The following is a 25,649-nucleotide window of genomic DNA, read 5'->3' on the forward strand; positions in this document are numbered from 1 at the left end:
ACAGGTCTATTCTGGACGAGCTGTCGTGCACAGACGAATAATAAGTGTACTCCCGGCCCTGGGGGTGTAGTGTCCGCCAGACATCGTGAACATTAAGTGTCCGCATATGTCCATGGAGCCTACGTGCGGCGCTGGATAGGGGACGAGGGGCCGTGCCAGTCCTGTCCAGGACAGTGTCCAGAAGAAGGTTCAAATCCCCCCCCCATATAATCTGGACACCCACATAGCCCAGCAGTATAGTGGTCACCGCATCAAAGAATTCAGGAGAGTCGACGTTAGGGCAATATGTGTTAACAAGTAATTATTCTCTGTTCACCAGGGTGCAGTGCAGTATAACGTAGCGACCCTCGGGGTCTATATAGCTCTTATGCAGTATGAATTTGATCGATTTATGAATCATAGTGAGGAAGCCCCTGGATTGGGAGGAATAGGAAGTGAAGAATCTGGCGGGGCCCCATGACGGGGCCATGGTGCCCGGAATATGGGCGTTTGAGTGTGTCTCCTGTAGAAGTTTGCACTGTAGAAGTTTGCACTTTGCAGCTATGCCTATTACCGAAGGCCATGATCTTACGGGCCTTAGTGTAATTGCTTAATCCGCAGATATTCCAAGACATTATGACGGCGGACATTTCAGTAGTAGATACACAATCTCACAATGAACACATCAGTGAATATCCCAGGCCCATCAGTAGTGTGTGTGCCCGAAGTTAATGACGGAAGTGCGGTCGCGGTGTACCTCTGTGCGCGCCAAGAGACCTTGAATGCCTTCTTTTTCTTTTACCCCATACCCACCAACCACCCTCACCACCAACGCAAAGTCAGCAGTGTGAACCACACCCACCCTCAACAGTGCAGAGCTGGGCCGACCCCAACTTGGCCCAGTCCGCCCAACGGCCCAACAGGGGCTAGCCCACAACAAGGGCGTATCCAAGAACAGTGCAATCGCAGTGGGGTGCGCTATTGCCGTGTAGAAGCACGCTAGGAACCAGCAGGTTCCGTTACAAAACAAACAGTGATAGCGTTCATATTATGAATGTCCCTGTATTACTGAACCGGGAACGGAGGGCAACACATGGCCCATATTGGTTCAGGTACCCAGCAACCAGGCGTAACAGTAAGGTGAACCAGGGGCAATAAACGTAAATGAGATCAGTAGAGCAGGGCGGGAAACCGTTACTCCATGGCAAGTGAGTGGAGAAAGCAAAAGTTAGACATATGTAGAGGAGCATTATACCAGAATGAATGCGGGAGTATAAACACACATGGGTGCGACCAAAAAGTGGTATGAGTTGACCAATCTATGGTCGTGGCAACGAGACATCACGGGGTAAACATGGAGATCAGTCATTGTTCGTAGCGTCATCCTCAGGAGGTTGCAGGGGAACATGTGCCTCAATGAATTTCACCGCTTCAGACGGCACCGTGAAGAAATATAATTTGTTATTGAACGTGAACTTCAAACGTGCAGGGAAAAGGATGGCATAGGGAACGTTCCTTTCTCTAAGAAGTTTCTTCACTCCAAGGAACTGGCGGCGCTCCTGTTGAACTCCGGTAGAAAAGTTGGGGAAAATTCTGATCACCTGCGAGTCCATGCGTAGTTCGCCCTTTTCCCGTGCGAGGCGGAGAATCAGGTCACGATCTTTGAAGCTCAAAACCTTCGCAATAATGGGCCTCGGGAAATCGCCAGGTTTAGGGCGCGGCGAGAGCGCCCTGTGGGCCCTTTCAATGGTAAAGAAGGGTGACATGACTGGATCACCCAGTAGTTCCTTCAAAAGATTCTCGACTGCCGGTTCAAGTCGGCCCTTCAGCGCATTCTCCGGGACACCAACGATGCGTATATCATTTCTGCGCGACCTGGATTCGAGGTCATCACACTTGGCCCTGACCGCCTTCATGTCCGTGGCCAGGGTGGACACAGTGCCCTGGAGCGTGGCAATGCTGTCTTCGTTGGTTCCAATTCTGTTTTCGGCCTCCGTGATTCTAGTCCCCTGTTGGCCCAACTTGGCCCTGAGCGATGCTTCATTGGCATTAATGTCATCGAGCTTTTCATGAAAGGCTGCAAAGTTTCTAGCCATGGATTCCATCATCGATGTGAGGTCTGCGGCAGGTGCCTCGGCGGGGTGCGCATCGTCCGCCTGATCGCCTGACGTGTGGGCCGAGTCGGACCTCGGGGTAGGTTTGGCAAATTTATCCATGGCCCCGGTTTTATTAGTATTCCGAGATCTGTTGGACATCTTGGCGAATGATGTTGGGACACGGATTGCTCAGAGTAGGGACAGGGAGAGCATGTCGAAAGAGAAAGGCACTTGGTGTGGCGATACGGGGGAAGGCACACCACAAGCCCCGCAATCAGGAAAGCAGAACGCCAGCTTGCAAACGTGTATACGGTTCATGGGTGAAAGCAGCGGGGTCCACAGCGTCAGGGAGATGCGGAGCAGCGGCAGTGATTATGCGATCCTGCCACCACGATGGAGAAGACCAGTATCCGATCCAACACCCAACCAGACGCAACAAGGAGGGCAGGTGGCGAGGGCAAATGGTCCACGGTGCAGTGAAGGCAATGTTCCTTAAGGTCCCAGGGCAGCCCAGAGTTGTGTTTTAGAGATGGCCGGCGGTGTGGCGCCAGGGAATAGGCGTCGGAACAGGGCCCTCTATGCCGGTTGTTCGGGCGTGGGCCAGAACTCTCTTGAGGAACCAGCGGAGGAGCAACAGAGGACCAATGAGGGTAATGACAGGGAAAAAAACGGATGGGGGGCCAGAGCGGCAGATACGGGCTGAGACCAAGCCGCACGTCCCGGGAGCCACTCCGAGTACAGTTAGCAGTCAGGTGAGAGGATAATAAAGTTCACCCAAGCAGTCCCTCACCTGCAACACAGCCAGCAAAGGAACGAAGCCGCAGGCGGCGCTCCAGCAGGCCCCCAGCAAGGCAGGTCCAGGCGTGGAGCAGGCAGTCGTCCGCGGCAGGGCAGGGTGGAGCAGTGCGGGGCCCAGGTCAGCCCAGGCCACAGATGCAGGGACGGCGAGCTCCGGCTCCCCGGATGTCAAGTCCGTGCGAGGCAGTCCCAGGGGCAGGCGCAGTTCCCTCGGTGGAATGCTGAGAAGCACCGTAGAGCGGAGCGGGCGCGGAACCCCAGGCGCTCCAGACGGCAGGCCCGGGCGCGATGTGGCCGGCGGCGCCCAGGTACAAGCAGGAGGAGGGCAATGGAGGGCACAGGCCAGCCGAAAGAGTCGAGCAACGGCCCAGCCAGCAGAAGCGCAGCCCGACTCACGGCGCCCCCAGCGCAGGTCACAGGCCGCCCATGCCTCACGAATCACAGCCCGGAACACACGGCCCGGGAGCCCAGCAGACGGCCACAGTAGGCGGCGAAGGAGCGGCAGCCGTGAGAAGGCTGAGCCAGGAGAATGAACCCTGGGCCGCCGCGCGCCACAGCAGCCTCGAGGGGGCCGCACAAGCCGATCCCAGGCTCCAGGGGTCCGATTCGGGTCCAGATTGCAGCGGAGCATAGCCCCGGTCGTGGGGAGGAAAGGGGATCGAGAATCTGGTCGCAGGGAAGCAGCAGACCGCAGATGCTGTCGGATTTGCAGCGGCGTTACACGGAGCTCACAAGCTAGGCAGCCATCTTGATGGCTGCTCAACAGCGCCCCCCTAAATTGTATTCTTAACTGCATGTATACTAAACCCTAATAAATAGTATATTGTTATACTCCTGTATGGAACTCTTTTACTTGACTGCCTCAAAGTGCTGTCAACTGTACTTAAACACCAGCCAGACAGCCTAAGCCTGAATTGCTGCTCAGCCTACACTACCTTGAGAGAGTTTTGTAAGACCAGGTTTGAAAAGCACTCGCTCATCACCCATCTTGGTCTCTCCGAACCTCCCACGGGGCTGGTTCTGAAAATCTCTCCTAACAATGATTTAAAGACAATTGGCCAGTTCCATAGAAGTCACTGGCTAAAATATATGGAGTCGGAATTCAAAAGTATTAAATGAAAACCTGTCATGTTTTACCTGTGGTGATGCACCATCCTGTTAAATGTTTAATATATGCTTATATTCAAGATAATCCAATATTAGAGAAGAAATGGATTTCCTAAAACATTCCATCACATACCTCTGCCCTCAACATATTCAAGAGCAGGCAAACTATCTCACATGTACATCACATCCAAAGACAAGAGCCTATGGGACTTGGCGGCGAATAATGCTTCTTGAGACCTATAATAATGTGAAAATGGAGTAAGAAGGATGTTCAAATGTGTTGTTGACCTGCGACAATACCACTCATGGAACGCCAATTAATAAAACATGTTTTGTTCTCACTATGTAATGTTAAGGAGAAGGTGGTTTAGTTACTTCCCTGTAACTCTTGGTTCTCCAGCATGGGCTTGGCATGGATTCACATGCTCATGGAGTATTCCCCGTCGTCAGGCTGGGAATCCTGAGTAAAAAGAAAAAACAGTTTCTCCTTCATTTAAAACTGTATTTCTCTTCTAAACCAATCACTGTTTTATGGGTCATACGGCCCCCGTCCAATGATAGTCCTCTGCCTAAGCCCCGCCTCTGGCAGCCATCTTCAGATTTGGTAAGCATGTAAAGTGGCAGCATGATGAAGAAGAGCAGCAGAGGGGCCGTAGGGAGGGTTCGCATGTGAATCCATGCCAGACCCATGTTGGAGAACAACAGTTACAGGAAAGTAAATAAACCTTCTCCAGCATGGGGTCTGGCACGGATTCACATGCTCATGAATATTCCCCGTTATCAGGCTGGGAATCGTCGGTAAAAGAAATAAACTGTTTAAATTTCACTTACAAACTGTCTTTCTCCTATGAATCAATCACTGAGCTCTGGGTCATACTGCCACCAGTCAATGACTGCCCTCTCCCTAAGCCCCTCCTCTGGCAGCCATCTTTAGATTTGGTAAGCACGCAAAGTGGCAGTATGACCAAGAAGAGCCGCAGAGAGGCAGGAGGGAGGGTTCGCATGTGAATTCATGCCAAACCCATGCTGGAGAACAACAGTTACAGGTAAGTAACTGGTTCCTTCTCCAGCATGGGGTCTGGCATGAATTCACATGCTCATGAATAAAGAATACATAGCAGTACACATATGCACAACCACCAGAGGTTGCAATGCTCAACAGAAGCAGTTACTCTTACCTCCGGACCAGGCTCACCTTCAAGCGAACAGGTGTGTAGTACTGCCTGGCCGACCCTGGACTCCTCTCTGGGATCCCTGTCGACACAGTAGAATCTCATGAAGGGGTGCATAGATCTCCACGTAGCAGCCCTGCAGATGTCCAGCAAGGGCACACCAGACAGGAACGCCGTTGTCGCAGCAGCCGCTCTGGTGGACAGCGCAGTGACATAGTGTGATACAGCCGGAGACCCACCTGGAAATGGAAGCCTTGGATAAAACTCGTCTCGTGGAAAGTCAGATAAGGCTGTTTGCAGGACAGGGCCTGGATTTCACCTAACCTTCTGGCGTGGTGATGGCCACGAGAAAAGCTGTCTTCCACCATCCAAGTTGAGCTCCCACGCTGGGGCAGGCGCCTTCACCGGCGGGAATGATCGAAACAGTCCTTTGAGGAACTCCTTGACTAGACAGTGCGACCAAAGAGAAGACTGTCCCAGAGACCTGGTGTAGCGGGAGATCACCGCCAGATGCACCTTTATGGAGGCGTGCGCCAGCCCCGGCTCAGCTAACGACAACAAGTATGGAAGGATATGAGGGGCCGTGATCCTCGGAGGGTTGATCTTCTGAGACTGGCACCAAGTCGCGAAACGCTTACACTTGTGCCCGTAGGACTTTGCTGATGCTCTGGCCCTGGCAAGGACCTCCCTGCAGTCCGCCTGCAGCTCGTACCCACCGAACTCTAAGGTTGCAGGAGCCAGGCATTCAGGTTCAGCGATCCTGTGTTGTGGTGCAGAATTCCGCCTCCTCCTCTGGCGAGCAGATCCGAGACCACTGGCAGCTTGCTCGGAGGGGACGTCGACAGGCTGAGAAGGTCCAGGTACCAAATCTGCCTCAGCCACGCCGGGGCGACGAGGATCATCCTGCACTGGCACTGTTTGAGTTGACCGATGACTCGTAGCAGTAGAGGCAATGGGAGGAACGCGTACAGAACAGGCCTTCCCACAGGAAGGAGAACGCGTCCCCCATGCTCCCCTGCTGGTGAACCTCTGGCATTTGAAGTTTGTCGCTGTCGCAAACAGATCAATCTGATTTCTGCCCCACCTGAGGAAGAGGCTGTCCACTTGATCCTGCCGAAGCTCCCACTCATGGCAAGAGCGCAGCTCCCTGCTGAGGGAGTTGGAAATGGTGTTCTGCCAGGTGAAAAGGAATGAGAAGTGCCACATGTCCTCCGCCTCTTTGGAGAGCGCTGGGGATCTGGTGCCCTCCTGTTTCCTGATGAAAAACATTGTGGTGCTATTGTCCATGAAGACCCTCACCACCTTGCCCTTGAGGGATGGAAGGAATGATCTGAGGGCCCAAAACACTGCTCGCAGTTCCAGGACATTGATGTGGAGGTCCCGCTCCTCCGGCAGCCACAAGCCTCTGGCGTGAAGAGGTCCAGCGTGGTGACAGTATCCTGGTACAGGGGACTCGGGAAATCCATTCCCCGTCGATGTTGGAGCATACGTTCCACAATCTTATCGCTCGACGGAACACCTCGTCGAGAACAATCCTGTCCGTGAAGCTTCCGGACACTTGACCCACCGAGCGTCTAGGAACTCCGGGAGTGGTTGCATCTGCAACCTACAGAGTCTGATCAGGTAGATACACAACGACATCATGCCGAGCAGCGACTTGATGGGCCGTACCGTGGCGATCTTCATTGTCAACAGCTATTGCACCTTGCCCAAGATGGCCACGATCCTCTCTTGCGATGGGGCCACCAGGCAGGAGACTGTGTTGAGCCTGAACCGCAGGAAGAGTGCATCCTGGGACGAAATCTAGCAGGGCTTTGGATAATTCACAGAGAATCCCAGATCCGTCAGCATTGGATGGTCATGTCAGTGTGGTTGACGGCGATTTCCCTTGACCTGGCCCGGATGTGCCAGTCGTTGAGGTACGGGTACACATGTATCCCTTGCTGACGTTGATGGGCCGCCACTGGCGCCAGGCCCTTCGTGAACACCCTGGGTGCCAACTTTATTCCGAAGGGAAGACCCTTGAATTAGTAGTGCTTTCCCTGTACGACGAAGCACAGGAACTGCTGATGCTTCTCGTGAATGGGGACGTGGAAGTAAGCGTCCTCTAGATCCAGCTACGTCAGGAAATCCCCTTCTTCCTGTTGGCGCACATGCAGTAACGTGAACATCCTGAATATTTGAGACTTAAGGAACTTGTTTAGTCGTTACAGGTCAATAATGGGCCTCCAGCCACCGGTCTTCTTTTTTACTAACTAAGAGGTAACTGGAGTAAACTCTGGAGCCCCAGAGTCCCTTTGGAACTCGCTCTAATGCTCCTTTTCATAACATGGCCCGTACCGCTCTTGCAGGAGCTGAGGGATGTGCTGCTCCTTTCGGGCCACCGGTGGTATCCAAGGACACTTCTGCTGGAATTCTAGACTGTGTCCGTGAGCGAGAGCGTCCAGCACCCATCGGTCGGTGGAGATCTTCCACTTGCTGATAAAGACCACCAGCCGGCCCTCCCACTGGGGTGCCAGGATGGGGGCCAACGTCCTGGCCGGTTCAATCCTGCTTCAGGGCCTGCATGCCACCATGGGAGCAACAACGGCGGCCACCCCCCTTCTCCCCCTCCCCCGAGGCCTTGGACGACCCCTGTAGGCTTCCTGGGTCGTGAAATGGGAGGGTTTACAGTAGGACGACGATCTGCCGCCGAAACCCTTTGACAATCTTCCAGACTTGCCTCCTGAGGTAGGAAAGGAAAAGCAGTGTTGCTATGGCCCGGGCCTTCCCAAAGACATTGTCCCCGTCAAACGGCATGTCCAGGACCCTCGTCTGAACTTCCTGCTGAAAGTTGGTGGCTTTCAACCAGCCACGACGATGGAGGCGCACACCGTTCCCCATCTGGCGGAACCCTGTGTCCGCGATGTCCAGGGCCACACTGATGGCATGGTCCGATGCCACTTCGCCCTCCTGGAGGATCTCTAGCGCCTCAACCTGCTTGTCTTCGGGGCGGAATTCCGGAAACAAAGCCATCTTGTAAAACAGCTCCCTGTCGTATCTTCCCCTCACTGTCTGGGGGAACAGAGGCTGACGACGATGGATTTTAAGACTTATTCCTCGAAGCCGTCGAGACGACAGGGTCTGGGGAGGGCCGCTTTCGCAGCCACCTCGACGGACTTATCTAGGAGGCAATTTAGTCTTCTTTTACAGTGGGACCACCCCTGCCGGGTCGGTGCCACCCGCCATAGCCGTCTTCACCGTCAGTGCCTCTGTAGCGTCTGACAGAGCCCTTAGCTGCGTCATTTTCGAAGTGGGTTTCTTGCCCACCTCTGGCCTCTTGGACGACCCGGCTGACTGTGGAGTTGGCTGGTGAAGGCAATCGAGGCCTGTCCAAACTGGGACCAGCAGCGACCCAGTGGAAACACCTTGCGGTCCTTGGCCTTGTTTTGGGCCCCTACGGGTAGGTCAGCCTCAAAGAACTTCGACTACTTTTGGGAAGGAGACCGCTCTCCGACCGTCCGGTCCCGGTTGAGGCATGGCACCCGGAGGGGAAAGAGGCCTTGCTCGATTCTAGCCAAGCTGCCAACCTGCTGTGCCTGTCCTTCATGGTTTTCTTGGAGAAACCACGGCATATGTTGCATCCCTCCTCATCGTGCTCTGGATGTAGAGAGTAAAGGCATTCTTCGTGTTGGTCTTCCACAAAGATGTTCCGTAGGCCGCATGCTGTGCATGGCCTGAAGAGGGACCTTCCTTCCTTCTCCTCTGTCATGGTCGGAGTGCGCGACGTAGGCCCAAGTAGGCCTTCCAGAAAATTAGATGAAAAGGCCCTTAAGGGGCACATAGCTTCGCCGACAATGGGGCCCCCATTGATGGCAGATGTTGAATAAAGCGAAAAAGACGTTCCAAAGGAACAAAAATATATTTCCCCAAAAAACTCGGAAAAATATTTAAAAAGTATCGGAAAGTGATCGGAGAACAACTCGAGGATTCCCAACACTGAAATGTGCAGTAAAAATCTGAAGATGGCTGCCAGAGGTGGTGCTTAGGGAAACAACGGTCATGGGATGGGGGCAGTATGACCCAGAGGAAAGTGATTGATTTAGAAGAGAAATACAGTTTTAAATGAAAGAGAAACAGTTGTTCCTTTTTACCGAGGATTCTCAGCCTGACGACGGGGACTATTCATGAGCATGTGAATCCATGCCAGACCCATGCTGGAGAACTTTAGTTCCTGGGATACAAAATTGAGGAATATGCAATGCACAATCTCGGTCTAATTTTTTGTTCTCGTAATTAAGTGGCACTATAGAAAATATTCAGCCACTTCCTGCTGCTCGCAGCCAAAAACTAACCTGGAATCTCTTTGAGCTAGCTTTTCAAGCAGTAAAATGTAACTAGATGTCATGAGGAGGCTGCCAGGCAGACGCTCTCTCTTCAAATGACAGTTATTTTTTTTTTTTTTTTTTTTAGTTTAATAATAAACTTTTTGAAAAACTATTTCTTAATCATTTCCCCATTCTAATAAGGAAGCTCAAGGATTACAGTTCTCATATCCGGCCTACAATCTTATACATCGAGCATGTCGATAAAGTTTATCACCGAGCAAGTTAGAAATACGGAGCTCCCACTCAGTATTCTAAACCACCAATCCTCCATGTTGCCGTTTGTTGGTGCATATTTGCTCAGATGTATCGATCTAATTGAATTCAGTTTAGTGCAACCAATCACCAAATGTTTTATGGTTTCGGTTTCCTTTAGACAAAATCTGCACCAGTTGTCACAGATCGTTGGGGCTTTCCGTCTTAGTAAAACTTCTTTTGTTCGTAGCGCATTCATTCGCAGATGAAGAAAGCGGTCACGGTGATGTCTAGAAGGAAACTGAGTAAGATATCTCGGCATCTTATTTCACTTGTTGATGGTTGGTCCCAATTTGGGCGCAGATGCCATTTTCTCCAGACGCTCGATGTTTTGTACCCAAGCCCATTCTTTTAGTTTTTTCTTTGCGAGTTGAGGCCATTTTACCAGCATTTCCTTGCTTATATTGGCTGCTCGCATGATGTCGTGAATTCTTGTGGCCCAGATGTTTAGGATCATCTTTGAAGGGCACACATCGTCGATTGCTAAGATTTCGTAGGCGGGTTCTTTCTCTATTATTGTCATCTTCCTCAGAAGAGCTATTGATTTCCAAATAACTGTTGTGTGTAGAGCATCCAAGGCAAGTTCATGCCTTATTATTGATGTTGAGAAGCATTTCGGTAGCTTTAAGACACGTCGCCAGAAATATCCTTCCAGTTTTGCCCAGATGTTGTAATCGAGATTCCAACCGGCTTCGGTTCCGTAGGTGACACATGGAATTACTTTTTGCAAGTAGAATAGCCGAATTGGGGTCAGGGAAAATTTACCGAAAAGGTTATGGATTCTGGTTCCTTGGATGGCCAAGGTATTCATACGACATAGTAGATTTCTTGACCAGCTCTTCTCACATATCGAGGAGGATATCATTATACCTAGGTATCTGAATTTGTTTACTTCCTCAAGACTCGTATTTCCAATTTGCCACTTGAAACATTTTTTCTTTGTTCCTTTCAGCGTTCCAATCTTCATAATTTTTGTTTTTGACGTATTTATCTTCAGATGGTTTGTATTCATGTATTGGTATAATTTATGTAATAGACGTTGTAGGCCGATCGGCGTGGTATCTATTAGGATTATGTCGTCTGCGTATATTAAGCAGTTTAGGTGGGATCCATTCAGTTTCGGTGGAAAGCAACGCACCTCTTTCAGTGCTGATGGAATATCCGCAATGAATAGTTTAAACAAGCATGCTGCAATAGGGCATCCCTGTTTTACACCTCTCTGGGTCTTCATTTTATCCGATAGAGTTCCGGCTTCATTTAGCCTTATCTGAATGGTCGTGGCTGTATGCAATGCAATGATGGGGAACAGAATCTCCTCTGGACAATTCCAGTTGATTAATTTGGCCCACAAGGTTTCCCGATCTATGCAGTCGAAGGCTTGATGGAGATCAATGAATGCTATAAACAACTGAGTTTTTTTTCCATAGCATTCAACTTCAGTAGGTTTAACAGGGTCAGGTTGTTTTCAGTTCCAACGCCTTTCCTAAAGCCCGTTTGTCTGGGATCAGTGATTCCTCTCGTGTTAGCCCACTTCGTTAGTTTTTTTTGCAGGAAGTTCGCAAACACTTTGCCGATGGTGTCCAGTAAGGCGATAGGGCGATAGTTTGCCGGAACAGCTCGATCGCCTTTCTTAAATATAGGGACTATAATTGCAGATGTCCACGATGCCGGTATCTCTCTAAGCTTTTTGATGTTGGCAAATAGAATTTCGATCAATTTTGCCCATTCCGATTTGTGATGTTTGAGCATAACGTTGGAAATGCCGTCTGGCCCAGCGGCTCGCGAGTTGTTCAGTTTTTCAATGGCAAATAGGATGTCCTCCCTAGTTTCGGTGCAGTCCCAGTTTACAGACCTTAGGTTTCTTTGTTTGATATCAATTTCATTATCTCCTGAGAAAACCTTAAAAAAATGTTTATTCCACTCCGCCTCCGTGACCACGTTTGCCATTTGCGTCCGTTGGTCGGCTGTACAGTTGTTTAGAGTGTGCCAGATGTCTCTGCATTTGTGTGATCTTATCATGGTCAGCATGAGTTCGCCTCTTTCTTGGTCGCGTTGGAATTTAAATGCCTTAGACCAATTACGGTATGTTTGGGACCTTTTTTTTATTAGGATGGCGCTGTTAATACCACCTTGCGCTTTCAGCTTGCGTATATCACTCTTTAGGCGCTTTTTTTCTTCGTTGACTCTTGTGCTCCATTCATGGGTATGTTTTTTCTCGGAATTTTTCTTCCACAAGGTCGGTAAACTTTTCAGCGGTAAGAGTGATACATAATCCACGTTACACAGAGACAGACGGTCTGCTTCGTCCAGTTTCGCCGTTAGACTGGATATCTGAGCAGTAGATATTCGTAGCCTGTTTTTTCCGTTGTTTACTTCCAGAGCTTGAGACGCTGTTGACTTATTTGTTCCTGAATGTATCCTCAGATGTAATACTAACGGGTTATGGTCACTGATTTTTGTGGGGGTTACATTCAATTCATGAAGTGTGTTCCAGGCATGTTTTGAGACCCATATATAGTCCAAAACCTTTGCAGTGCACAAATTCTGCCACGTGATTTTAGGGGGCCTGTCGCCATCAATTTGACCGTTGACCATATCACAATCATACGCCTCCATGATATTATCCCAGATGATCCTTCTCTCCCGATTTGAGGGGCTGTTGGCACGGTCATTGGATATTCGCACGCCCTTCTCAGAAAACCAGGACAAGTTCATGTCACCACATATTAGTAGTATGATATTGTTCTTCTTGTGCATGTGCTTGTCCAACAGATTTGTTACCGTGCCTATAAATCGTTTGGTGGTGATCATCGCCGGATTCCAGTATACATTTAATACGAGGAGTTGTTGTGGATTGTTCCCATCGTGACTTTTTTGTTGCATCAGCGTACATTGCACAAACAGATTTGGGTTTTCACTTCTAAGCACCTTCCAATCACATCCGATTTTCATCATGGTTATCAGGCCGGAGAAAGGGCGTCCATGAGAATTTTTTCCTGCAGGATTCAGCATTGTGGCATAGCCTTCTTTCACGGGAGGACATCTTAACCATGTTTCCTGTAGACAAATTATGAGATTATCATTCAGCTCAATCAGAAAACTTTCATAGAGATGACGGAAGCCTCTCGTATTCCAGGAGATCAGGGAAGTCAATTTCATCTCTTTGTCGGAGACTAGCTATTTTGAGCCAGCCCCGTATTTGTTGATTTTCCCAGAGTGGGGCGTAGGCGGTTCAGGTCTTAGTTGTTTTCTTAATTCACTCCTCCGGTGATCTTGAGAGGACACTTTATGTCCGAAGCTGTTTAACGGATTCATTAAATTAACTGGTCTATGACTTGCCAAGTCGGACGATACTTCCCTTGTCTCAAAGCCAAACTGCAGAATTTCATCCTTTGCTGCCAGAATTGTATTGCGTACTGCTTTGGAAGATATGTGAAGATATACTTTGTCAGCGAATTTCTCAGACACATATTCGATAATAGCAATGTCATTAGACGTCACAGTTCTCAGAGCCGGTACCGAGTGTAAGAGGCGCATAACATTCCTTCTGTTCAAGTTCACATCAGGATCATCTTTGTGGATGTTCGTGATTGCAATTCGTGCCGTTGATTCATGGATTCTAGGCCTGGTCTTCACCGCCTGATGTAATCTTTGTCCGGCTGTACATTTGGGATTTAGATTTCTCATGTTAATGGGGCTGCCACCTAAGCCTTGTGTTAAGGAGTCCACGTCTGACAAATCGCCTCTGGGCATTTTTTGGTTTTTACAGTGCAATTTAGCCTGATGCACGGAGGCCTTCGAGAGAGATTTGGATTTTAATATCCAAGGGTTTCCCGCCCTTTTTCCCTTGGATGTATAGGATTCATTTTGGTTAGAATTGAGGGATTCATTTGATTCCAAGCTGCTCGTCGAAATAATTGAGGCGTTTGGGTTGTTTGTCTCGCAGTCATCTTCTATTGAATACGTTGATAAATTGCAGAGGTCAATAGACGAGGTTTGGGCTGGGCTTTCAACTTCTTCCGTTTCCACTCTCTGGCGTTTTTTGGGGTTTCCCTTTTCAGCTATAGGTTCACCGACAACTTTACTCCTACTTGCGGTCTCTTTAGACGGCATTGGTGCATTACATTTTTGAGTTCTTAGAAAGAAATTCGGTTTGGCCGGAGACGTCAGATTGCGTATACATTTTCTAGATTTGTTAGTTTGATTGCGAGGTTCACAATGTTTTTTCTTTTCTTTCCGTTTCTTCGGGGTGTTGTCAGTGGCTAGCAGCTTTTTAGGTTTCTCAGCGATTTTCTTTCTCCAATGTTGGATTTTTTCCTGTTCCTTTAAAATTTTTTGCTGCTCCAAAGAAAATCCCGAAAGATGAGCTTGGTCGGGTTTGAGTGGCACATTTAATGGAGTCTTGGGACTTGGGTTCACACTCATCTAGTCCTTGCTTAAGGTTAGAAGACATAGAAGGTGGCTCCACAGGCCCTACTATTATTGCCACGTCGTTGGACACGGCTGGGTTTTTCGGCATTAATTCCATTGAGTCGGAATGAGGGGTTCCAGTGGTTTCTTTTGCTTTAGGAGTCGGTGTTATAGGCTCCATTGAACGCATCGATCTCATTAGTGTGATTGATTGCTTTAGGCAGGCAGCAATTGATGTTATCAAGTCGTTCTTTTCCTGATTTCCTTTTGCCATACCTTCATTTACTTGCTTTTGGATCTCTGACAGCGCTGTTTTATCAGATTCAAGGTTGTCTTGCAACTGTGCAATTTGTTGTTCTTGTTTGACTAATTTTTCAATGATGTGGGACAGTAGCCCTCCATTTGATTGCAGCGCCTCATGTAAGTTTTCGTATAATTTGGTGAAGGGTAATAAAGCAACCGATGATGCAGCTAACACATTGTTATGAATTTGAAGAGCGGCGGCAGCCGACAGATTTGATTTGTAGGCTGCGGCCGCATCACCCTCTGTGTTACCATCAAACAGGATCATTGGGTCCTTTTGCTTCCTAGACCCCATTTCTCCAAGTCCGGTCCTGTTGTTACTCGTAGGTTTGAAGTTTAACGGGGTTCTCGGGGTGGAACAGGTGGATACAATCTTCGTCAATGAGTTTTGGTTGTTACTGGAGACGCTGTCCCCCCCTAGATTCTCTAGCCGTGAGAGACTGTTTCTCTGATGGCTTGAGGCTTCATCAGCATTTCTCTGCGCCTCTCTTGATACGTGATGGAACATTTGCGGAGGGGAGACCATTGCGGCATTATAGGGGCCGACTGGGCGAGGCTTTCTAATGTAGGTGCCAAGGGGCTCCATTCCAGTTCTTGAGGGGCCTATAGACAAGCGTTCTTTCATTGTATCAAAGTCAGCTTTCAGGCGTTCCGCGAGTCTAGCTTCACGTCCTGCTAGATCTAACACCTGAGATGAGTTTATGCTGCATGCAGGGGAGTATGCCTGTGAGTTTTGCAACTCGGCAGTAGCACATCTCTCTTTCCGAATTGCTTTGGCTTTACTCAGATTAATCGCAATCTCATCGCTTGATCTTGGAAATGCTTTCGGATCTTTGTTCGAAAATGGATCTAATCTCACTTCCATATCGTCAGAGGGTTCGAGGCTCGATTCTACCTCCAGTGTTTGATGGTTACAAGTGTTGGCAAGGTTCGTTAGTTCGAATATTTCAGCATTAGTAGAGACCAACACCATTTCTTTCTCGTGTTCAATGAGTTCGAGGTCCGTCACATCGCACTCATGCAGCGGTCTTCCCATTATTCCTTCGTTCGCATGGTGAGAGTCATTCGTGACAGGGACGGAGGCATTTCGCTTCAATTTGGTGTGATCGTTGGTTATAATGAATGCACAGACTTCGTCGATCGAAGATTCCTCCTGGCCGACCACAGGGACAGAAGGTACTGCCACGGACAAGTCCGTCGCTGTCTGTGAATATGACGCAATCAACTGAGGGGATTCACCCGCTTCCAGATCTGGTGGTGACACTAAGGGATCGCTCAGTAGTTCAGGCGCTAGGTCAGGAATTAAAGACTGACGCCGTGATGTAACGGCACAGGGATTACAGGAGGGACTATGGATGCAGCCAGGCATCAAGGATTCAAGTGACGAGTGTGGGCTTGATGAATTTGTGGAGTGGGCAAAGCCTGAGCCTAGGCTGGGGAGTGCTTTGCCCACCATGCGGGGCCCACTCAGCCTCTGCTGCTCCCAGTCATGACTCCCCAAGGAGCCGTCTGACAAACCCTCCTTAGGCGCACAGTCTCTCTGAAAGGAGGACACAGTCGATGGATTCAATTCCCGAATCACAGCCACATCCATTGGCTCGGGCTCAGCTGGATAGGCGGACAGGGAGCCCTCCGCTCTAAGGGAGTCCAACTTGCCATTGGATTGTAATGTTTGTCTGGACATGGCACGAGTCAGGGGCCCCAACTCAGCCATGGAGGCAGGTTTCTTACCTTCTCTCCGGCGGGTCTTCACCTCAGCGGCGTACGGCGGCGTACGGCCGCGGACTGCCGCAGACTGAACTCAGCCCGAGCTCCGCGCGCGCTCCGCGCTCCGGGCGAGTTTTTAAAGGGAGTAGAGCTTCTTTTTCTTAAAGAAGAAGTGATCCAAAACACTGGATCTCCGAAACGATGGGTGTAGCAGCAGCTCCTCACAGCAACCAACAGGACCAGCGACTGCCGCAGACTGAACTCAGCCCGAACTCCGCAAATGACAGTTATATCATGAGGTGGGAAAGCTCAGTGGCCACACCGACTCTGCACCACATGCCGTTGGCATGCTGCCACTTAACAATTCTTGTTAGAATTTCACATGTTTTCCTCCAACTAGACGGTGGGGAAAAAGGGACCATAATGTAAAGAGACAGTCATGCATCTCCTTGCCCTAAGAGTGGTAGTGGAATTACAGGTGAGTTGACAATAAGAGTTCTTTGCCTTAGTCCAGGGTCAAGGTGGAGTGGTCTGTGGGTCGCAGATGCACCTCTTTTTTGTCCCAACATCACACGTCAGGTGGCGGCACCTGGCACACTTGGCTGCTCCACCCACTACCCTCAGGCAGTGTTGTGCAGTCTCCACCCTGGGTACAACTTTCAATTGTCAGTTTCACATACATCAATCACAACCTGGATTTGGGTTCAAGAACTGCTCACAAACCCAACTGATATAGGTTGTTTGTTTTTTGGAAGCGTTTTTTTTTTTTAAACGCTGAACACATTTTCACCGAACTAAGCAAGCAATCGGAACCAGACCAAAGTTCCTGTCCATGATCGGCATTAATCAATCAAGCAGTTTTGGTTGGAATTTAAATGGGATTTGCTTTTGCTCCATACCCTGTAAGTTAGCTCCTCCATGTAGAGAGCTTCACAAAATTCTCCAACGAACTTCACAGTGTGCTGCAGAAATGAGTTAGAGGCTTCTCAAAATGATTTGTCTTATCTAGAGTTCAGTTAATCGTTGACCTGCAGACAAGGACACTCCGAAAAATGTGCTGGGTCACTTACACGTACACACAGACACACACACACACACACACACACTTACCCTCATTGATTTGGAATCTGCTTCTTCTTTCAGTTTTGATGCCAATATCTTGCCCTTCTCTTTTCTTAGAGGTGACAACCAGCCCTCCAATTTATTCTGCAAAGACGAAAGGTCATGGGTTAAAAAGTTGCCTTGACATTTTTATGTTTTCACTATACAAATGAGTAACATTGACAAGGTTGCATGCATAAGCAAATGCGACTGCCTGTAGAAATGAAAAGGGCATTTCATAGTCCTGTGCACTGAAAGAAAGTGAGGAAATCTGGTTAGGAAGGAAAGTGCTCCTGGCTCCTAAACACAATGGGCCTCATTACACGGAAGGCGTTAAGGGTTAACGGTCACCGGTAATGGTACCAGTGACCGTTAACCCTTACCGCCTGATTACGAGGTCCCCTTGCGGGTTGGTACTTTAACACCTGCTTTTTAGCAGGCGTTAAAAACCAACCCGCAAAGGGACCAGGGTGCTAATTACGGTACCGCAATTTGCGGTACCGTAATTAGCACCTTCCCCATTCCCATTATGCCCTATGGGGCAAAAACAGGAATGGGGAAGGGCAATGGGGGAAGGGGGAATTACCGCCCCGCCAACCTTGGAATAGGGCGGTAATTCCCATTTCCTCCAAGGTGGTGCCGGTATTTTACCGGCATGGACCAAGGTGCTAATAGCACCTTGGTCCACCGCCTACCGTGTAATGAGCCCCAATGTCTTCAGGGTGCTTTTCCAGAGGGCATGAATCACAGCTCTGATTGTAAGGAGCGAGCGGGACATGTCTACTGTTGTCCCCAGTTGCAGAAGAGGAGTTTGGAGTGGTACACCATCTGGCTAAATGGGGAGATATACTTACTCCGCCTGATGAGGAGAGAGGAAGAGCGGTCCCCGTAGCTATTAAAAACAGAGAGGGCACTATAGGGCAGATTATAGAGGCAGGATGAGAAACGAGATAGTCCAACTACACAGAGGGATAGGAAGGAGGCGAGTGGCCCGAGGACCAACCCCTTGAACAGCAATGTGTTGAGGAGAGAAATACACAAAACGTTCATGCTACCACAGAAACCTGGTGAGAGCCGACCTTGTGGGAGAAATCACACCTCTGTTTTTGATTATTAGAAGAGTACCTAAGACTTTGCCATAGCCGTGGTGTCTTGGCCTTGGAGTGTTCTCGCTGTGGATTCTTCGGAAGTGGGTTGGAAAAGCCTGAAAAACTGCAACCCGAAGATAAAGGCAAGGGGTGCTTCATTGGTACGTGGATTGAAGCCAAGAATGTGTAGGAGACTTTTTCCTGGCTCATGATTCTGCCGTGGCACAATTTGCCTTCAAATTTGGTTTCCTGGTATTCTAGGAGAGAGCTGCCTTTGTCACCTTTGTTAGAAGCTCCCCCCTCACAATAAGACTATTGACCTACCGGGGGAGGGAGAGGGAAGAACCTCAGTTAGAATTCTGCTCCCGCTGCCCTTAAGCATGCCTTTATTTCTGCCTAACTATGGCAGTCATGTTTGCCTCCTCACCTCCATTCCCTGCTCCCCCCCCTTAGCACCAGTGTAGTTTATACGGGGGAGCTAAGAGCAGGAATCGAAATTGAGGGGAGCTATTTAGCTCCTGCTTGTAGGCTAGAAAAGCCTGGTCAGCTTGATACTAACAGATACCAGAAGCTACTTCTGACTGCAGGCCAAATGAAGCAGAACAAAGACACCTATGCTAATTTAACTCAGTATGTTTGGGACAACATATAAATAAAGATTGGGACGCATCTATACAACATTTAAAGTATAAAGGGTCATAAATTGGCAAAATGATACGTTTCCATCTTACGTGGAAGTTACATTTGCGTAACTCTATTTGTACTAGCTCCTCGTTCCACAGTGGTATCTCCTGGTGATGTGGTGGGGCCGATGGCCACCGGTAATGACCCACCTCTGCGTTAAGGGACCCTTGTTTGCTCTGGCCCTTACATTGGGCGGTGGGTCTTTACTGCAGGGTCAGCCCACTCGTGTAATTTTGCCTCAATATGACTAACAGGAAAAAGGAAATGAGGTATTCTTTGGCACCCGAGGCTTATTTCCTGCATGTACTGTCCACTAACTGTAATTAGCATCCAGGTAGGGTGAGCTAGCTAATCCGGGAGCTTGTATCCTGGGCTGTATTCACTGGTATAATCCCCTGTATAGAGTTCCTGTAGTGCTCCCATCGCCTTGTTCCTCACATGTCCACCAACCCCAATCCTCCAAGAGCTTTTAGCACTTACGAAAAAAGCACACGTGGGTGATGAAGGCTACAATAAACTAAAAGAAAGACTTCTTTGAGATGGAGTGCGTTTTCAGTATTGATTACATCAGTGCATTGAAAATGGACTACCTGTCAGCTACGTAATGTCGCCGGGCAGAAGTAAGTGTGAATTTACTTTTTCTTTCAATATATTGCAGGCTTTAGCACCTGCAGTGTAGGTTGGCAGGTGCGAATGGCGATATGTATTTGGTGGTGAGATGGTCGGGCCGGTAACGGCACCGCCACCAAAGATAAGGGCCCGAGCAATCGCCTCATTATAATTAACATTTGCAATATCAGTTGGCACACAATGTACTCTTTGCCGCGATCAAGACAAGTTGTCTGAATGAGCGGCCTTTGGGGCATTTACAGAATTGTATTATATTATTGTGGTCCCATTGAGAGTATAGGAATAAAAACATAAAATCATTAATACATACAGCACGGAATAAGCATATACAAAATAGTAAGGGTGGAACGAATCACATCCTGCGATGCCCTGGATTCATGGTTGAATCAGTTGATGGGACGTTCTACCAGTGGATGATGCGTACAACATGATCGGAACCTTGTTTCCAATCTACCAGAAGTGTGCACAGGTAGGTTTCCAAACCGGCATCAATGCTGTTACAGGGGGGGGGGTTGAGGGGATGGGAGGTGGGGGGGGGGTTGGCTATATAGCCATGGAATAAGACGTATGCCTGACAAGCTCCTGCAGATCCTACATGATCCGGACAGAAAAGAAATGGCTAACGTCGTCCACAACATTTAATTTGGAATCTCGTGCTTTGTGAACGTATGGAGAACAAGGCAGATATCTTTTCAGTGAAACTGGATGAGGCATGGAAGTTAGGAGACGTGGAAGAAGAGCAAAGTCCATTCGTGCCATAAACAAGATGGCTGTGGCACCAAGACAAAGGATTGAGCCGACGGACAGTAATGCATATTGAGGGGCGGCTGTGACAAGGCTGGTGTGGCGCTGCCCCGTGATGGGACGCGCACGCGGCGGCGTGACGTTGCACGTCGCTGCAAGCTTTATAAATAAACGGGGCGTTCCTGGCCGCGCTAGAGCGACCGGGAAGCCCGAACTGGAAGGACGTGTGTCGAGTGTGGTCCTTCCAGGTTGGGGGTTTACAGGACCGCATGGGGCCAAGGACAAACCCCCAACAGTGGCGACGAGTGATAGCGGATGCCCGGGCCCGGCGGTGAAAGCATTCCGAATTTTTTCCCTGAAACGGAAGGAACGGACATTTCGTTTCATGCCGTGGCTGCGGATCGCACAAGCGGCTGGCGGCCATTTTGTCAGTGAGGCCGTGGAACTTCATCAGGCTCCAATTTGGAGGGTGAAGGTGATCCAGGTCTAATTTCTGGATATTCTGCTTGCAGGCAGATTAATCTGCACGCCCATGCCTGGTTTGTGGATTTTACTCCAGATTTGGGACTTCTACGTCGAGTGCAAGCTAGGAGAAGGACTAATATGGCTGGGCCTGCTTAGCCCACTTTGTCTTCTCAGCTTAATTTTTGGAACGCCTGCACCCCTGAGTCTTGCTGCAGCAAGAGGACACGGTGCTTCTTCATCCCTTTCATCATCAGGACGCTGTGGCTTCCTCTTCGCCCCCTTCATCATCAAGGTGGACTGCTGCAGTGAGGATCTTCATGTTGGTGTTTTTCTGTCTTCTCTTCGATCTCCTTGTTGCTGGAGGCAGCCTCAGGTGAGCTGAGGGCAAGATACCACCACCTCGCCCCCAGGTTGGACTGTTGCTTTGCCTGAGTGGGGTGGTCAGTCTATGAGGAGGTGGTGGGTGGCTGAGTTGCAGCCCTCAGGACCCAAGGTGGGGGTGCCTGTGCGCTCAAGCCCATGAGTGACATTGAAGATCTGGACAGTGGGGCCGCGGCAGCCGCACGGCTTCCCCAGGACGGTGGTCAGACGGCAGCTCATCGACAGGCCTTTCAGCCCCCGGCGCTTCCAGTGCAACAACCAGCAGCGGCTCCACAGCTGCCCCCTCAAGTTCAAGTAGGTGGTCAAGCTCCTGGGCCTCAGGGGTCACCGGCTGTACAGCTTGCTGCTCAGCCAGGACCTCGCATCATGGCTCAGGCATGAGGCCAGGCGGCCCTGCAGCCCATCCCCGAATTTGATGCGTCGGGCCCACCATCCAGCATGGGGCCCCGGTGGAGGAGGTGGGTTGGTCGCCTCGACATGTATTTCAGGGCCGCTCAGGTGATGGACGACGACAGCAGGATGGCTACGATGCTGTACTCCGCGGGGCCTGCGGTCCAGGAAATTTTTGAGTCGCTCACTCCAGCGGATGCCACATACGATGCGGCCAAGGCAGTACTCCTGGCCCACTTTCTGCCCCTCGCCAACGTGGACTATGAAAGATTTGTTATGCTATCGGCCAAACAAAAGGAGGATGAGACACTGGACACCTTTTATGGTCGCCTGTGCCGCCTCTCCCTGGGCTGTGCGTGGGGGGACGCGGAGGACATGATGCGCACAATGCTGATTCAGGCGTGCTCCTCCGGCAAACTCAGGAGGCAGGTCCTGAGAGAGCCGGGTATCACTCTTCCCCGCATTCTGGAACTGGGCCGGTGCCATGAGGTGGCGGAGGCTCCGGCAAGCAAGATGGAGGCGGGGTCCCGCTCGATAAAGTCGGAGGAGGCGTGTGCCGTGTGGCGTGGCGGCAGAGGAGTGAGAAGGCCTGGTGGGGGACCCCATGACAGAGCTGGGAGAGCGGGGAATCGTGCCCGAAGTGCGGCTACGACCTCCCCCACCCGACGGAGTGCCCGGCGGCTGGGAGAACATGTGGTAGGTGCAGCCTGTCTGACCATTTCTCGAGGGTGTGCAGGGCAGCCCTGCCCGTGATAGTGCCGAGAGGCCCGGCTCGGATTTGGGCTCCACGCCAGAACTGCCCGCCAAATGTGGCCCAGGTGGACCAGGGTGAAGAGAATGCCCAGGTGGACGAGGCCGAGGAGGAAGAGGAAGAGAACATTTTCTTTGTTTCCAGCGTGGAAGTCCTGAAGGGGAAGGGCAGGAGGCAACCGAGGTGTGTGGTGGAGGTCGACCACTCGCCAGTCCCGGTGCTGGTGGACACGGGAGCCTCGGTCAATGTGATGGCCCGGGGGCACTATGATGCCCTTGTATCGCCCCCCCAAAGCTGGTCATGCCGAGAGCCCGCATATTTGTGTTTGGAGGACTGGAACCAATACCACTGGACGGTGCCTTTGTGGCAAGTGTGGAGCATGAGGGCTCGCGAATTGAAGCCCGGTTCTATGTGAACCCCGTGAGCAATAACACTCTGCTGAGCTGTGCTGCCGCCGAGGCTCTCGGAATTGTCAGCTTCGCATACTCGGTGTACCTCGAGGACATCAATGATCTGCTCGACAAGTATGCCGCCCTCTTCAACGGCATTGGAAGGATGACCAGTGACCCGGTTAGGCTGCACATCGATGACACCGCAGGGCACCGTTTCATCTGAGGGAGCAAGTTGACAAGGAGCTGGACAACCTGGTGGGTCTAGACATTATCGAGAAGGTTGAGGGCCCGACCCCCTGGGTGTCCCCAATCGTTGTGGCTAGGAAGCCCAAACAACCCGAATCTGTCCGGATATGTGTGGACATGAGGCTGCCCAACAAGGCCATTAAGAGGGAGTGGCATCTCACCCCCACCATCAATGACATTATTGCCGAAGTGCAAGGGACTCGTTACTTTTCCAAACTGGACCTTCGAGCAGGGTATCATCAGGTTGTCCTCCACCCTGAGTCCCGGTACATAACCACATTCACTACTCACCGGGGACTATACCGGTACAAGAGGTTGAGCTTCGGGGTGTCATCGGCGGCAGAAATATTTCAGAACATCAATAGAGGCGCCCTCGCAGATCTGGATTGTGTCCTAAACATTAGCGATGCCATTTTGGTCTTCGGAAAGACCGAGGTGGACCATCTGAGGAAGCTCGGAAAGACCTTTGAGCGGCTACAATCGCTGGGCCTCACCCTTCATCGGGACATATGCGAGTTCCTGCGTCCCTCCATCGAATTCTTCGGGTTTGTGTTCAAGGAGGAGGAATCTCGCCGGATCCGAAGAAGGTCCAGGACATTAAGAAGGCGCAGCCCCCCCGAGTCTGTGTCTGACGTAAGAAGCTTCCTCGGGATGGTGACCTACTGTGGGCGCTTCATCCAAAATATCGCCTCGAGGTCCGAGCCACTAAGGGCACTGACGAAGAAGGAGTCGGCCTGGCACTGGGGCCCACTGGAGCAAGCGGCCTTTGAGGACATTAAGAACGCCCTGACAGCAGAGGACACCATGGCGTTCTTCGATCCGGCGCTGGCATCGGAGATCATTGTAGACGCCAGTCCGTTTGGCCTGGGTGCTGTATTGACTCAAGTGGACCGGGACGGGAACATCCGGCCCGTGGCTTACACCAGCAAAGCGCTCTCGGAAACTGAGCAAAGATACTCCCAGATTGAGGGGGAGGCGCTGGCGGTCCTCTGGGGTTGCAGACATTTTCGACTCTATGTCTTGGGGCGTCCAGTGACGGTGGTGACAGACCACAAGCCCCTGCTTCCCATTCTGGCAGGGTCATCCTCGAAGCCCCCGGCCAGGATCAAGAGGTGGATGCTTGCTCTTCTCGAGTATGGAGTTACACTGGTGTATCGGCCGGGTGTCAACAATGCGGCGGACTACCTCTCCAGACATCCGGGAGTGCGTGGGGGAGAGGAGTATGACACCTGTGCGGAGGAGGCCGACGATCACGTTCGAATGGTGGTGAAGGCGGCCACACCAAATGCGATACCCCTGTCAGAGTTGGAGGCTGCCGCGGCCAAGGACTAGTGCTTTCAGATCCTGAAGCACTCAATGCAGCACGGCTCCTGGAAATCCATCCTGGAAGCTCTGGTGGGGCGGACCCAGGAGGCCAAGACAGGACTTGAACAACTATGGAAGGTCAAGGATGAGCTGTCGTTCTCGGTGTCGGGCCTGCTGCTCCGAGGTGACCGGATAGTGGTCCCCCAGTCCAAGGTAAAGGAGGTTATCACCTTGGCCCACCATGGGCATCAGGGAGCCGCCAAGACCAAGTCGAGGCTGCGGCTGAAGGTCTGGTTCCCGGAGCTTGAACGGAGGGTCGATGACTTTGTGGCGGCCTGTGTATGGTGCCAGGCGGCCTCTCCTCTACAGCGAGAGCCAGCCATCGAGGTAATGCCCCGAGGCACACGGCCCTGGGAGGTCGTCCATGCAGACTTTGGATCCACGTCCATAGGTACCCACTTCATCGTAATAGTCGACGAATACTCACGATATCCGGAGGTGGAGTTTGTCGAGTCGGTGGCCTTTGAGCACATGGTTGTGGCCGTGGAGAAGGTGTTTGCGGCCCATGGTTTCCCCCACACCCTGTGCTCGGACAACGGGTCGCCGTTCCAGAGCGAGCGGTTCTCCGAGCTTATGGAGAGCTGCGGGGTTCAGCACAGGAAGGTGTCCCCGTTGTGGCCCCGAGCAAACGGAGACGCTGAGAGACTGATGCGGACACTCAACAAGACCTTCAGGATCGCTCAGGGACAAGGGCAGTCACTCCAACGAGCCCTATACCAATTCCTGCGGGTGTACCGCACCACCCCCCATGCCTCTACGGGGGTGGCTCCGGCTGAGGCTCTGTTCAAGTGATGCCCCCGGGGTCTGCTACCCGAAATCGGGGAAAAGGAGCTGGGAGTGATCGACAACCAACAGGTGGAGGCAGACCGGCGGGTGAGGATTGAACAGGAGAACATGCGACAGGGTCTCCGGCCCCAGCGGCTCGAGCCGGGGGATGAAGTCCTCATCCGCAACCGACACCCCCATGGAAAGCTCTCGCTCCCCTATGAGCCGGAGCCGTTGGACGTTGTGGCTGTAAAGCGGTCCATGGTGACGGCCTCGGACGGAAGGTCTGCTGTCACCCGGAACGTCAGCTTCTTTAAGAAACTAGGTGATCCAAGAACTGAGCCACCGCTGGAGCCTGGCTTAGCGGCGGTGCCTGAGGACGGAGGAGTCCCCTCCAGCCCACCGGAATCCCCGGTCCGGGGGACGTCTGCAGAAGGACTACCCCCAGAGGGCTGG

The 25,649-nt window shown here is 51.1% G+C and overlaps 1 protein-coding gene across 1 annotated transcript in view; it reads right to left on the reverse strand.

Annotated features, from left to right (window-relative positions):
* The window catches only part of LOC138570244 (E3 ubiquitin-protein ligase TRIM15-like), a 541,749-nt gene that overhangs the window by 486,044 nt on the left and 30,056 nt on the right, over positions 1-25,649 (reverse strand). Inside the window, exon 2 of the mRNA XM_069648994.1 lies at positions 17,302-17,397. Coding sequence (XP_069505095.1) covers positions 17,302-17,307 — 6 coding nt within the window. The 5' untranslated portion in view covers positions 17,308-17,397. The remainder of the gene's footprint in view (positions 1-17,301; positions 17,398-25,649) is intronic.

The sequence above is a fragment of the Ambystoma mexicanum genome, chromosome 2q (genome assembly GCF_040938575.1).
Source record: "Ambystoma mexicanum isolate Mex_15411 chromosome 2q, UKY_AmexF1_1, whole genome shotgun sequence".
NCBI lineage: Eukaryota > Metazoa > Chordata > Amphibia > Caudata > Ambystomatidae > Ambystoma > Ambystoma mexicanum.